Source organism: Fusarium flagelliforme (assembly GCF_020744385.1).
Source record: "Fusarium flagelliforme strain FIESC 12 MPI-CAGE-AA-0113 chromosome Unknown B0J16scaffold_7, whole genome shotgun sequence".
In the NCBI taxonomy this organism is placed as follows: domain Eukaryota; kingdom Fungi; phylum Ascomycota; class Sordariomycetes; order Hypocreales; family Nectriaceae; genus Fusarium; species Fusarium flagelliforme.
In genome coordinates this window covers 1,922,765-1,937,529 of record NW_025763509.1, presented here as the reverse complement: position 1 = coordinate 1,937,529, position 14,765 = coordinate 1,922,765, and the positions used below count along the sequence as shown (strand labels likewise).

At 48.1% G+C, this 14,765-nt stretch overlaps 5 protein-coding genes across 5 annotated transcripts; 3 read left to right on the top strand and 2 right to left on the bottom strand.

Annotated features, from left to right (window-relative positions):
• The first annotated feature begins 5,215 nt into the window (after nucleotides 1-5,215).
• On the top strand, nucleotides 5,216-5,570 carry B0J16DRAFT_349259 (uncharacterized protein). Its single transcript, XM_046128870.1, has 2 exons — nucleotides 5,216-5,470; nucleotides 5,527-5,570. The coding sequence occupies exon 1, from the start codon at nucleotides 5,238-5,240 to the stop codon at nucleotides 5,457-5,459; it is 222 nt and encodes a 73-aa protein (XP_045979178.1). The 5' UTR covers nucleotides 5,216-5,237; the 3' UTR covers nucleotides 5,460-5,470; nucleotides 5,527-5,570.
• A 121-nt stretch (nucleotides 5,571-5,691) lies between these two features.
• B0J16DRAFT_310382 (uncharacterized protein) lies at nucleotides 5,692-7,565 on the bottom strand. Its single transcript, XM_046124960.1, has 4 exons — nucleotides 7,371-7,565; nucleotides 6,807-7,313; nucleotides 6,601-6,753; nucleotides 5,692-6,554 (listed from the first exon to the last, which is right to left on the bottom strand). Exons 1-4 carry the CDS (start codon nucleotides 7,428-7,430, stop codon nucleotides 5,721-5,723), a joined length of 1,554 nt encoding a protein of 517 aa, XP_045979177.1. The 5' UTR covers nucleotides 7,431-7,565; the 3' UTR covers nucleotides 5,692-5,720.
• A 411-nt stretch (nucleotides 7,566-7,976) lies between these two features.
• On the top strand, nucleotides 7,977-9,188 carry B0J16DRAFT_404638 (uncharacterized protein; the record flags this gene model as incomplete). The annotated part of the gene is made up of 3 exons (XM_046132816.1): nucleotides 7,977-8,578; nucleotides 8,628-8,918; nucleotides 8,970-9,188. The coding sequence occupies exons 1-3, from the start codon at nucleotides 8,015-8,017 to the stop codon at nucleotides 9,186-9,188; spliced, it is 1,074 nt and encodes a 357-aa protein (XP_045979176.1). The 5' UTR covers nucleotides 7,977-8,014.
• Nucleotides 9,189-9,367: 179 nt separating this feature from the next.
• Nucleotides 9,368-11,358, bottom strand: B0J16DRAFT_349255 (uncharacterized protein). The gene has a single exon (XM_046128869.1). The coding sequence runs from the start codon at nucleotides 11,212-11,214 to the stop codon at nucleotides 9,526-9,528; it is 1,689 nt and encodes a 562-aa protein (XP_045979175.1). The 5' UTR covers nucleotides 11,215-11,358; the 3' UTR covers nucleotides 9,368-9,525.
• Nucleotides 11,359-12,960: 1,602 nt separating this feature from the next.
• On the top strand, nucleotides 12,961-14,532 carry B0J16DRAFT_185623 (uncharacterized protein). The gene has a single exon (XM_046122700.1). It carries the CDS (start codon nucleotides 13,132-13,134, stop codon nucleotides 14,272-14,274), a length of 1,143 nt encoding a protein of 380 aa, XP_045979174.1. The 5' UTR covers nucleotides 12,961-13,131; the 3' UTR covers nucleotides 14,275-14,532.
• Nucleotides 14,533-14,765: the final 233 nt, after the last annotated feature.

Below are 14,765 nucleotides of genomic sequence, written 5' to 3'. Positions count from 1 at the left end.
ATAACCCTATCAGCTGGGGAAGGGGACCAATTGTGAAGTGCGTGATATAATATTCCCAGTTTCTGGTAGATTGGAGCGTGACGGCGATAAGCTAAAACGGGGACTTGTAGACTGTGGAGTGGAATGGGAATGTTTTGCCTGCGAGATAACTAGGTGATCAGGGATCAAAGTGGATAGAAAGAGAGTGTTAGTATGTCACTATAAACTCAAAGTTATGATAGAGGTGGAGTTTGACGTTGAAAACGGTTCTTTACGGAGTGGACTACAGTATTGTGGACTACCTACAGACTGGACTGGGCTATGGAGTTGAGACATTTGCAAGTATAGCCGACCCTCGTCTCCAAAATCTTCGGACCATCCGTGCTCACTTTGCTAGGGTCATTGCTACGCCGAAACTTGGTCAGATTGACGCTGGAGTTGCCATCCTTTCTTACTCGTGTTTTCTCTATAGTACACAATACACTACGTAGGACTGATTGCCTCTGCGGGCGGCGTCTTCGGAGAATATTCCAGAGTTTTAGCTACGACCTTTTAGCTAGCATCACTACACCACCAGTTCTTGCTAGACCAGCATCACTTGTCCACTGAGAGAGGGAGAAGGGAAAAAAGTCAAAGACCCACCACATTCTTCCTCCTTCTCTCCCCTTGTTTATCATTATAACGCAGATCATCTCCTGGGTTCGGTTTCACGGCATTTGTGGCCGATCACGCTAGCGCACACCATCTCCGGTCTCGGCGGTCGGTCTCCCGAGCCGTGGCGTCGCGGGAATCTGATAAAATCTCTTGGAGGCTTGGAACAGCCTTGGCCTTGAGTGAGGCATTATCTTGCCACCAATTGCATTTCTTCCCGTTGCATGTCCCTTCTCTTTCCGTTTCTCTTCACTGTGCAAGGGTTGCAACGCCGAGCTTTTTCCTTGCCCTCGGAGAGGATACTCCCGCACTTTGCATACAAGGAAGGTTTCTAGAAGGGTTCGGCAGCAGCGGACTTCTCTTGTCTCTCTCTCAGTCTTTTGCATCACTGTATGCTGCCCTTTCCAGAATTCTGGTGGATCTTTCTTTGCACTTTTGTTCCGAGTCATGTTTTGGGTAAGACGGCGTTTTATCCCGGATCCATAACGGAGGACACTTGTATCCGCCAAATTACATAAAAGATATTCTAGGGTCCAGGGTTTCAAAATGGGGCTGTTGAGGGTTTAATACCAGCATCTTCCTTTATAATTGTGAAGCGATTTATGCGTACTTTAATTGCTGGTTATTTTCACCGAGCATTGATCGTTACAGCTTATACTGTATGCCTAACTTTGACTTTGTCATGTCAATGGGAAACTGCAAATATGCATGAGTAGAGTGTTGAACATTGGTAGGGTTTGACAGCGGCATTAATGACGCCTTGTTCTGTGGCGTGTTTAGTCCTAGCGGTTAGGCTAGCCAGACCCAATGCAAGTCGGCAGGCAGGTGATACTAATGCTACCGTATTGAATGGTACCCGGCATGAAGACGTTACGGGTATCACCGCGCGTTGCCTTGCCTCTATAACTGTACAGTAGCTCGCGGAGCCCCAAGCGTAAGCGGGTCGCTGTAACTCAATAGACTTTAGCAGATCACACTATGACGTACAACTGCTGCGGCTCTCACTCTTGTTTTTAGCGTGTCTTCCGGGTATACCGAAGGCTTCACGATATCGCCGTCAGAATATTTTATCTGTGACAGAGTCTCGAACCACATGATCTGTGCTTGTATAGATAGGAGCCTCATCGGACGCATATCCTGAGACATGATAAAGACAAGATGATAGGCATCAAGCCGGTGCAATCCACCTTCGCACGGACAAGACTCGTTTGCCCCAGATTTCATCGTATCATACCGTATCCACCGTGTCTGCGCGGTTGGCAAGTCTAGCCGCAGGCAAGTCTGGAGGACGCAACAGGACAGCCGGGGTACAATACCAACCCCAGAAACTCGGGCAGATATCGGGCCGAGCTTGGTCTGGATTCGTGCGCATTTCCCCAGATATAACGTCTGCACGCGAGGCGATTTGTTATCTCACAGTGGTGATCTGCAGCTACATCCCTGCTCTTACAGTTACGAGATGGAGATGCGTTGACCCTGGCTAATTTCTTGGTCTGATTATCAGTGCATGGACGGATGGCAGGGTGCACAATCGGGGAAGCTGTCGTGCCGTAATAGTTGGTAGTAATTCGGCAGCGTACAGGGTAAACTACGTCATCGCTGCCCTTAATTTTGGATCGTCTGTTTGCTCAACGTCGAGAATACTCTCATCTCCTGCAAAGTCAACGTCCAACTTCAGCCCATGCGCTGCATTACATCCCAACACCATCTCGGGCCACCAAAAACCATTTTAATTAAGTACAAAAGAATCAGTCGACTGATGTTCATAAGAACCCAAAAAGGTAGCGACTCCGATTGAAGTTGAGAAGGGCGAATACACACCTGCATCCGCTTTCGTAGGTTCTGGAGTAAGCAAAGTGGTATCTACATTCGCATGACCCAAAACCAGAGCCTGGGACCTTTCATTCCTTTCAGAAACGTTCTTGCATGAGGAACATGATAACAAGACATGCCTGAGCAGAAGCCAGCTGTTTCGCTCTCCAAAGTCTCTTTCCCTCTATCGGGGATGTAGTGTCGAAGCCCGTTGGAGACGCTAGACCTGTGTACCACAGATGCACGATACTGGATTGATCTCCCGTTACATATCCACCGTTTATAAGAAGATATAATGAAAAAAAGAGACCGCCATCAACCTCATCCTACAAAGACCGACCGCCACCTCAAATTTGCCAAGTCATTGGAGCAAAAGGTCGCTATAAGGCTCTTCAACTGGACCCGAAAGAATGTTGAGCCTTTCACTGATCGTATTCGGGGGATCATTGCTTACCTCGAGAGTGAGCAGGAAGCGGCCGTGATTTTAATCAGTGGCCCCAAGTTTACCTTAACGTTGTTTTCTCTCCCCTGCGGGTAGAGACCCGAGTTTTGCCTTCTTCATCTCCAACACCGAAAATCTCAAACCTGTCACTAAAAAGGCCAAGGAGGTTCCCACTGAGTGCAATAGTCAAGTCCATGCTGTTGTGATCCTCCATGTCCGGTACGATGACAACATCCCCGAGCATTATTCCTTTACCGTCTAGGGGGCAGGAGTCTTGGGTAGCTATAAGGCCGAATGCTTTCAGTCAGCCATGTTTATGTATCCATTTGGTCAATCCTCTGATCCCAACCTCTTCGGGTTTCTATCCCGTCGATGGCCAGTTTCTCATGGGTCTGGGTCTGTCGCTTCAGCACTTCGCACCCAGGGACACCGACTTTAGCACTTGGCCTTCCATTCGTATTTGTCTTACCAGTTTGGACCTGCACAGAAGTACCGATGAGGACTAGGTTCTGGAAGAATGTTACGGGTGATTCAGAGGATGAGGATTACCTGTAGTAGTAGACAGGCCGCGACGCTGAACCGGTAGAGAGGGATAGTGGGATATCAAAATGAATGGACTCTCAGAATTGACTGTCCTTCGTCTACGTTAAGAGGCCATGACGAGGTCGATGAAGAAGCACCATTGTTGTTCAGCTAGCCTGTATAATTCTGGATATCGGCGTGATCTCAAATTAGTTCATGCCTGAACCCACCATAGGCTCTAACTTGAGAGTTAATGCAGTCACGAGACTCACAAACGGAACAGAGCATTAAGGCTGAAATAAAGGGTTCTAGGTCCGGACTAGCCTGAAATCACCGGCTTAATAGCCTTGACACCATATATAAGGCTGATAGATGTGCCCTAATCGAGGGAGCCAACTATCGGCTATCACTACATCACTTGCCACAAGTCTGCACACGAATCTCAGCTCAACTATGTCATCCTAGCTTAAGTGTTTCTGAGGATTAGGTACTGCAAAGAATCGCAGAGTGTGGACCTAAATGCCATTTAAGGTCTGGATCTCAATATGCTGTCTGATTGCAGAAATAATACTGCTACCGCCGGAATTCAACTTGCGCAGACAATACCTAGTAGAGTGAGGGAGACATTGAGACCGTCACTCATAAGGGAAGCAGTAGCGCCACTTAAGCTAAATTTGCCCTTAAGGTAGATTCATTTCGGCTGATTGGGATATCAGCCTGCCACAGGAGAGCCACGATGTGTTAAGTTTGAATTGAGGTAGCTGATTGCCCCAACTTATTCTATTACCCCTGCTCCTTTGAATGTAAAGTGGTGTTCTCCTAACATCAATCAGGGCGGAAGATTATATTAGTATGAGACATCAAGAACTGTGGCTATTCCTTCAATGAACATGGTTGTTTAAAGCTTAGAAGTAAGCAGATAATTCAAAACGACACCGAAATAGCTTCCTCGAAAAGAGGATTCAGCAAGCTACGCACTTTTAAGTGCTATGTTTTCTAATCCACTGGACCAACTATACTGGACAACAGTCAGCTGTCTCGAGTAGTAATTGGCATATACTGACCGCTCTATATCTGAACATACAGCCTCTTGGAGAATGGCGAGCTCAATATTGAACTAGTGAATGCTAGCTTTAGTAACTGACCCAATCTCTTACCATGTCCCGACCAGTTGGATCTGTGGCTTAGTCTAGACCACAGCAGACCGCGGTCAGATCCACTACGGGAGCCAGGATCATAAGAGTCTACCAAAAACAACAGAACACCAGAAACTGATTATATACACTAAAACCATTGTACTTTAACTGCAGTACAGTATCTCATAGCGAAATCTTGACTCTCAGCTAAGCGGAATATTTCAAGATAGCATTATGGTGATTGTGAACATACTTAAAGGGTATTCAAGAAAAGGGAAAAGCTGATCTAAGTAGTATCTATCAGTGGCTGGTGTAAATAAATCAGGCCACTTTAAAACACAGATACCCCATAAAGCTGAACTGGCTTGATTCAAGTAGCCTTTTGTGGGTTAGATACCCACCTAGCCTTCAGCTGTAAGGGGATTGTCTTAAAGGCAGAGCGGTGAGTCGAGCTTCAGCTTTACAATAGAGGCGCACTATCCCCAAGCTATTACACAGCTATAGCTACAGGAATGAGGAAATAAGAGTCTGGGCCCGATAGCTCGGTGTGGTTAAACATGTGATATGCGCTCTCTATTCAGACACATGCTATTCTCATTTAGGATGCTAGAAGAATCTTACATATATAACAGGACTGCCAAGCCCTTCAATCTTCACAATCACAACTTCATCTCAACTACCAAACACTTACCAATATGCATATCAAGTCACTACTTCCCGCCTGTACTTTGTACATTCCTCTTACCTTGGCAGGTCTTAGTCCTGCGCCTGGCTATGAGGCCATGGGCGGCCTTGCAAAGAACGGCTGCGATATCTGTAAAACTGGGTACGGCTTCGAAGCCCGGGACAGATATTGCGATATGACGACCAAGTGCTGTGTCGGCATGTGCCGTAGGAACGATGGAAAGAAGGGCTAGTCCCTATTATAGTATGTGCCCTCCTGTTATCTTAGCGCTGTAACAGCTTGTTCCTAACGCGATATAGTTCGAATAACTGGCATTAGATTGGAGGGAGTTACCTGAGGGAGAAAGAAGAGTTGGGAAAGTCGTACAGGATCATAGAGGTCCAGCTATATAGAGCTATTGCACATAGCCAATAATACCTCAAACGCATATATGATCGAAAGCCAGTCTATGCGTGAGCCTTGCTGATTGTCATCGGCCTCATCTGTTGAGATATCAAGGACACGCCCCTTCAGGAGCCACATCCGGCACTCCAGCCCTACCCATGCCACACCACCAAACCCTCGCCCGAAACTCAACACCCTCCATACCAAATAACCTCTCGTCCGAATATCCATAATCCACCCCATCATCTGCCTGCAAATTCTTCAAAAACCTACCCACAAAGCTCCCCAAAAACGGCCTCGCAAAGATCTTTGTGAGGAGCAACCTTTCCTTGCTCATAATCCTCTGACCACCGAATGTCTCCGCCATGATAAGATATCGAATCGCGTTTCCGAGGGGGAAGAAGACCGCTACGGCGGTGTAGTCGCCTGCGGGCGGTTGGAAGAGGAGATGCATTGCGTGAGCTATGCGGTAGGCGTATGATCTTGCGAGGATCTGGGATGGGCAGGACATTAGGGTGAGGGACGGGGAGGTTTCGAGTTCGGTGAAGCCTTTTGTTGAGAGGACTAAAAGCCATGTCATCCAATAGTAGCAGCTTAGGTAGATTATTGCGAGGTCGTCGTCACTGCGGGGAGTAGGTAGGGTTTCGCCTATAATTATGTAGTCGTATGTTTTGAGGATGGGGCCTACTGCCGTCTCCCAAGACGAAAGGGCCATCTCGCATGTGCGGCACTTCTCCGTGAGATTATTATATAACTTTTTGATCTCGGTCGGGTTCGAGGCTTGTCGAAGAACATCCAGATCTTCTAGAAGACCTGGGACTTCTACCAAGATGTCAACAAGTCTATTTAGCGGCGAGTCTGTCACTGACCGCCATAATGGTGATTGCTTCCATTGTTGTCGACTGAAAGGTGACCTCCTTCTCCGAGAGGTATAAGCATTGATCTACAAATGTCAGCACACATACATACCCATCATTAGTAAGGCTTACTAAAGCGAGACGTCCATCTGCCAGCAGCTGGCGTCCCATTGGAGACCAAGCATCGTTAGGCCCACGGCTCAAAATAAGTGCTGTTTCACCATCGATATGTTTCTTAAAGCCCTGAGCCGTCCATTGTGCATTCGAACTTGTACCAAACAATTGCTACTCTCGAGTCAGCACTTTAGCACCACAGGAATGGGACAAGGCAACGTTACCTCGTAGACGCGCATAAGTTGAATAGCAGCCAACATCCCATCCTTGTCCTGTCTCGACTCCAACGAAATAGCCATCTGCTGCAGCGCCAAGACATACGCCTGTTGACTCTTCCGAGTAAGCTGCATATCGTTGTTATTCGCTCCAAGAGTAGCCGTGCTCAATGCCATAGCAATATATTGCAAAGCGGGTTCCACCTCACTCAAGTCCTCATAAAGTCTCATGCGCTGAAAACTCGTTGTACCGGAAGCTTTTAGCGAGAAGCCATTTCCCCCAGAAAGATAGTCCATCCAGAACAGCCCAGTGAACTTCTGAGCTCTGGCCGTTCTCGTAAGCGACTCATGCTGCACCACCACCAATGTCTCGGACCGATTGACATCCTGTTGTGTTTTGCTGTAGAAGGTCTGCTTCGAGCCCTCGCTGTTTAACCAAATAGGCTGTTTCTCGTAACCCCCGCACGAGATATTGAGAGCGATACATTGACCGCAAAATGGTTTCTTCTTATCGCACTAGGGAACATTCTTAACTGCATGTCTGAAGGATTCGAAATATGTGAGGTGGCTCACTCCTTTTTTGCGTGTGCGACATGTGATGCAACCCTTGGACCGGCCTGGAACGCCTACCATGGTGACGAGTTCAATAAAAAGAGAGGAAACCCGTAGGATATATAGAGCGCCCCGACGGAGAAGTATCTACGGAGTCCGTTCGATCACGATTATGGAGAAGTGTAGCCAATTGAAGCTCCCTGGATAAAAGAAGACCAACTGCCGTACAGATCAGTCACGAATTTGAATGACGGCATTGACTTTTTTCCGTCAGCGCAGATTGACTCTCGATAAGGTTTAGCGGTGAATCCTTCGCAAATGCCCAATCGCATTCGCCTCTCTAGACGAGCTTATTTCGCTTCTGTTCTCGCATTCACTGTATCCACTTGCTGTTGCAACCAATAGAAGGGATCAGAAGACGGACTTGGCGCTGTTGAGACACGGATATCGATTTACAGGGACATTTCCAATCCTGGTTTCAATCTGCGCCAGCCTGCACCGTAGGCTTGAGATCTTGTCTTGCGTGGTGTTTGCTGTCATTGTGGAAAGATGGGAAATGTATATATATCCTCATCAACGACGCTACAGCAATGTTGATATTCCCCATCCAAATCTTAATATCCATCATTTGACCCCAACTCTACCTTCTCTCAATCTCAAAAACAATGGTAGTACCAACTCGCCCCCCTGCCAACGGCTTCGTGGCTGTAGCCCGCAAAGTCTACAACCCAATTGGCTTCTCAAAAGGCTACAACTTCGTCCTCTGGTTCATCTTCGCTGGCGCCCTCTTCGGCTTTTCTCTCGCCCGCATGATGTACCTCGACTTCTACGGCGTCTACTGCGCTCCTAACAGTAACGGGGGCGGCGCCGGTCCTGGCGAATGCTTCTCCTACAAGAGCAAAGATGTCTACAAGATTGGTATCAAGATTCATCTCTACACTATCATCCCCGCTGCTTTTCTTGTATGCTTCCAGTTTGTGCCATTTATTCGGTACAAGGCTCTTCTTTTCCATCGCATGAATGGTTACATCTGTGTCGTTCTTGCTCTTATTGGAACTGCGGGTGCTATAATGATTGCGCCTGTTTCCTTTGGAGGGTCGCTTAACATCAGAGCATGGATTGGCACGACGGCGATTATGTTTGTTGGGTCTTTGTTTTTGGCAATTTGGAATATCAAGAAGCTGCAGCTCGAGCAACATCGTGCTTGGATGCTTCGAGCCTGGTTCTACGTAAGTACACATCACATCTCTGTTGGGTCGCAACGACTAACATTGTTAGGCTGGTTCCATCATCACCCTTCGACTCATCATGATCATCTCTGCTATGATCATGTCCAAGAACCCATCCTTCCGCGAGCCTATGCAGTGCGACAAGATTGCTACATTCTACGACAACACCGACGCTTTAGTAGCTGTGTATCCAACATGCCAAAGTCTGGATGCTTGGGTAGCAGTCCAGGGCGATATGGGAGGTGATAGTGCCGAGAACATCGCTGCTGCTCTCCATCTTGGCTTCTCAATGGGTGTTTGGGTTGCCCTCGCCATGCATGCTATTGGTATCGAAGTATACGTAAGTTTCACCTGATCAACGAGATGTTGACCCTTGCTAACGAGACGATAGCTTCAATTGACACCTGCTGAGTTTGAGCGTCTCCGAAAGATTTCCTATCAGCGACAACTGGAGAGAGGATTCAAGAACCCAGGTAGTGCTGGTCTTACTGTTGATCGTCTTGGAGACTCTGAGAAGTGGACTCCCGGGAATGAGGCTGCTGCTGCTACGCCTGCTCCTCCTCCTACGAAGCGACATGATAGCGATTCTTCATTCGTGCCTACTCCTTAGATTGTGCGTTATAATGGTTTGGGATATGTACAGTTTGTTCAAGCGTTTTAAATTCTAGACACCTATAGTTAGCGAGGAAAATGTTTTATGTTGATGAAGTACCAGGGAGTGACTATTTCCTTGGCAGTGAATAATAACCATCACTATCACATGCGTCAACGATGGAAGCAGGATTGACATGGAAGTATTCAATTTACTAAGAATAATGAAAAAGAAAAGAGATACTAATCGAACACGGTCTATATGAAACGCTTTTGGTACAGATATAAGAAAAACGCCAAGAAACATAACACATCCTATCCCATAAATCATCACATCATCACGTCGCATCACCACTTCAGTACTGCTCCTTCCTGTCCAGCTTTCCAATCAACTTTCCTCCATCGAGAATACTTCCGAACATGGCAGCTTCAAACAGATAATTGACCTGCCAAGCATGGTGGTTTGCATGCGCAATCAACCAGACCATCTCCAGGACTTTGCCCTTGGAGAAAAGCTTGGCCATCCTCAATCTTGAGCCTTCAGCAAGGTCAAGCTCAGTCTTTTCAGATACTTGACCGCCACGGACGTACTCCAAGGGACCGGTGACTAGGTACCACCAGAGTTCCTTGAGGAGAGGCTCTTCGGAGTGACGGTTGAGATGGTCGTGTACATGATCGCATGTATCCTCGCCGTTACAAGTATACTTGGCGTCAAGAGGACGACTGAAACCAGTGAGATGGAAAGTCTTGTCAAACACTTCATCGAAATCCGCCTCACTCTGAGGTTGAGCAGGTGTCTTCCTCGCCTTCTGCCAACCCAGCAGCGCACGTCGGAAAAACATATGTCGGTCATTTTGAATATGCCAAGTGTACAGCGCAGCACACATTCTAGCGACAGGCTCATGCCATCGCTGGGTAAGCATCCTAGCGCCCATAACAGCATAAGCATCGTAAACCTTTCTCAAAACATCCTCGCTGACGATGCCAGTGTCTGTGATGTCGCTGACGTTGAGGAATGAGTTCATCACCTCGGAGTTGACAAGATCACAACCCACGTCCACGACATCAGTTCCCGGCGAACTGAAAACAAGATCGGCCATGACAGCCCCAGCATCAAAGCCTCGCGCTGTCGCTTCGGCTGCCATGCCAAGGAGACTACTCTCGGACAACGAGACGATCTGCGCGGTCCGTCTGTCTAGCCGAGCAGATCGGTTCAGGAGATGGTCCTTGTGCTTCTTCTCCAGGGCGATCTTACCCTGGATATATCGCTTACCGATAGCGACAGCATCACGACGCTGTTGGCCACCAGGGGTCTTGAGCGCATGGGGATCATTCAGGCCCTTCTCCAACAAAGGCTCAAGGTTGGGGAAGACGTAGTTGTATCCATGCTCGTAATAGAATGCCATGTCGGTAACATAATTGGAGAACATGGTGTTAGAATCAGCCGCCCCCATGAGGAGACTAGCGATGCCGCAGCCGAACAGTGCATTGGTAGTCTTGAGCGCCTCAGGCCAGTGCTCTGCACCAAGGATGTGAAGGATCTCATCCGACACGGGACTCAGACCAGCGCCCTTGGGAGGAAGAACGTTGCCGATCGCATGTTGGGAAGTTTTCCACTCATCTAGCTCAGGTGAGAGTTTCAGCTGAGTAACCCTTGAGCTAGACACTGAATCCTGGGATGAAGAAGCCCCGGAGGATTCATCAATGTCCTCAAAGACTTCGATCACAAAGGTACTGGCAAGGTGGGATAGACGCTGGAGATCATCCACGGTTCCACGACCGATGAGACCTCTCGCTTCAGAGTATCCGATATGCACAGGGTGTTTATTCTTGGAGGAGAGTAATCTCCCGATTCCACGGGTCCGGAAACCCTTGCCCCAGAAGTAAGGCTCGGGTGAAGTGGGGTTTGAGGGACCATCAGTGAGAGCGGTGTCTGTCTTGTCGAGTGAAGTAGAGGATGTTTTGACTTTGATCTTGAGCCCATTGAGGTTAAACTCGCTCCAGTAGCTCTGCTGAGGCCAGGGTAGACACCAGGGGAAGGACATTTTGATCGACAATGGGGAAATTAAAGTGCTGGGTATAGTAGATAGTTTACGATGGTGAAGAGTCTGAGCGTAATGATCCTTACTAGGGTGGTTCGCCAGACTCGTTTCTTTTATACAAAAACTTCATCTTTATGTCCCAGGGATGAAATGCCTCAGTTTGTAATGGTTGAAACAATTATAAACTCGCCATTGCATACAGAAATGCTGGAATTACAGGACAGTCAATTCTTTCAACCTCGTGAACATGTGTGTTGGTTGACACTTGAACTAGGGTCTAGATCCAGAAAACAGGGATGAGCCAACGGGAGCTCCATAACCTGATCCCCCCCTCTACAAGTTGCAGGGACCCTGTCTTGGATTGAAGCAAACCTGCAGTGAAGATCACTGTTAGCAGGAACAAGAAGATGGTGGTGGGTGGTGAGACAATGTAGCCCTCAGGAACCTCCAGAACTTGGTTGTTGAGGTGGTGCATTGTTCATTATGTCTCAGAATACCCTCTACGGCAATTCCCGAAAAATTGGTTCTCACGATCTGAAGGATTTCATGAGTGGATTCAGATCTGAGAGTTCGAGTGCTTTGACAAAGGGGGGATTACGATTACCAGGATATCGGAATTCGAGCGGAATATTATGGGGAAGTTGCAATCACAGTCGCAATCACCAACATGCAGATTTTAAGTGCATGTGCCAAGAGAGTCATTAATTGGCTGGGATAAACCGTTTACCCGGTAGTGATATCGGGTTGCGACGCCATTCGGCACTTGGGCTCCACGTTTAATGGGATTCAAGCCATTGTCGTCTCTACACGTGAATATTGCTGCACGCTAATCGTTTAGATTAAGAGGGAAAACGCCGCATGTTCTGCAGTTTAATTGATGGGTATGCCGAGGCAACATGCCTAACTATGTTAGACTGTAGCGAAGTGCATGTTTACGTAGCTAGCGGTGAGTGAGACATGACTGAGAGCTGAGCTGAACTTGTTCCACAAATACCGCGTTCCAATCTTGGAACCCGCAAGACAGAGGTATATGAAAACATCTAGAAGTCTTCTTTTGTCTCTCCCTAATAGAAAATGACATATCATATGTTTGTAAGAGAGTCAAGGGTCTGATACCGTCACGCTCTTTATTTGTCTGTCACTACACCATCATGACGAATATCGCTTCTGCATTCATCTTGTCCCGACGCCCCCCCATCTGGATCTATCCACATTAGCTTCCCACTAATTTAGCTTTGACAAGCACGAGCCACTCGACACACGATCAACGGAGCCTGACATCGTATCGTCCGGGCCGGGCCTCACTTTTTGTCGCCATGAGCGTTTAAATCATGGCTTTACAGTAGAGTTTGACAAGCATCTTTGCCTCACGGATCAGGTAAGATGCTGAACTCTATACAGCCCCGTCGACTAATCTCGATCCTGAATCTTGTCTCGTCAAGTATTCCGTACAGGACCATGATCGTCCAGAGCTGAGATAGCCTACCCTGGCAAACAGGGTCAATCATTACCAGATTGCTCATTCCTGTCATGTCCAAACCCGGCATCGTAGTGGAACAACCTGTGTTGGGCCACATTCCAAAGTCTTGGCACTACTGACTTTTTTCTTTTCTTCTTTTCTTTTTCTTTTTCTCTCCGCTTACCAGTTTTGTCTTTTCCTCGTTCGTTGGACCTTTTTTTCGGTAAACTTGCGAATAAAACAAGTACGGTGTTTCTCCCTCAACTGCATCTAGCTTCGGTCTTCTCCATTTCTCATACCACTACTCCCCTCCTCCCTGCATAGAACTACTGCAGACTCACAACCAACAACCAACCCTAACGCCAAGACATTGCAACAGTCAGGCAGTTTAGTCGCCCACTTGCTGCACTACTCTTTGACCAACCTGATCTGATATTCATCTCTCGATCTGACTAATAGTAATGGCTCCATCCGATGGCCTCTCCTCGATCCAATACCGCCCCATTGATCTGTCGGCTCGCGAGTTTAGGGTGTTGGAGCTGCAGCCATCTCCCACCAACGACATCAACGACCGTGTAGTCTGTCGCCTCGTTCACGACAAGCTTACTGCATCACCGGACTACATTGGTCTCTCAGCCCTCTACGGTGACATCACAAACACAGAAACCATCATTCTAAATGGCAACAAAGTGTCCATACCCTCGGACCTTGCAGAGGCGTTACGCTATGTCCGCGATGTCTTTCTCGGTAGACGCATCTCCACAGCCCATTCAACATCAGCCCTCGATCTCGAGACACAAAGAAACAATACTGCCACCTCAGACGACTCGCCACCGCCGTCACCTACAACAAAACGACCTGGCTGGTTGAGAACGTTCCTCAAGAAGCTCCTCGATCCAGGCCCTGCTAAGACAGACAAGCAACCTCCCCTTCGCGTCTGGGTCGATCTTTTATGCATCAACAGGCGAGACAAACGCGAAGACGCCGAGCGTCGCGCCTCCATGGCCCGCGCCTTTAAGCAGGCGAGACTCGTAGTAGGATGGTTGGGCCCCAAAGATTCCACGTCTGACCTCGCCATCGAGATCATCAGGGCGTGGGATAACTGCATGCCTGCCAACTTTGGAGAACCCGGTGACCGCGAAGCGCACCCTGAGAACTACGCTCCAATCCTACAATGGATGGGCCCTGTGGCTCATCTCAGCGACATTCCTGAGGGCATCACGGACCCTACTGAAGTACCCAGCTACAAGGCTATTTCCAGTTTCCTGAATCGGCCTTATTTCCGGAATACGTGGATCCTTGATGACATCGCCATGGCGTCTTTTCCTACGTTTATGGTGGGCGATGGTATTGTGTCTTGGATGCAGATATTACGTCTGAATCGCGTCAATGAGGATATCAAGGATCACGGTGCTGAGATGTTTCCCAGTGAGCTAAGGCCTTTGCTTGAGTACATGCCTCTTGGGAGCGTGTATACGTTTTTGAAGGAGTTTGATCGGAGACAGAAGGTCGAGGAGGGTCGACCCCCGATGTGTTCTACGCCGGCCAGTTCTATACGGAGTTCTGTTTCCATGACGCCCTTGAATGGGAGGCCGCGAACATAGATGGAGTTTGTATTACGACAGCTTGTGGGAGTTACCGCGGATAGAGACCGGTTTCGGATGGTCATGTTATCATGTTTTCCTTTGTAACTTGTCAAGTAGAGATCAATTTAGCGATGTTGTTGCCCAAGAACACCAGCTGTTGAACCAAATGACGTCTAATTGAACCACATTCCTTCTGGAAGCATCTCAGGATCATCCTGAAATCAGTGTCTCGCATGCAAGACCTCGAGCCATTAGCCTATTCATGCTACTTCCAGGAATGATTTTCATCAATATCTAGAATGATCTATAACTGCAACGGCGTCCCCAGACTGACCCTGCATAGACCTTCGAGGCTTCCTCAGTTTATCTCGCAGGCCTCGCCTTGCGACTTACACACCTTGATTGCCGGCCCGGCAAATAAGCGCCATTTGCATATTGGAATGCCAAGATGAATGGACGGACTCCAGGTTTCAGCCACCCTCCCGTTTTACGCCACCGCATGAGCTTTA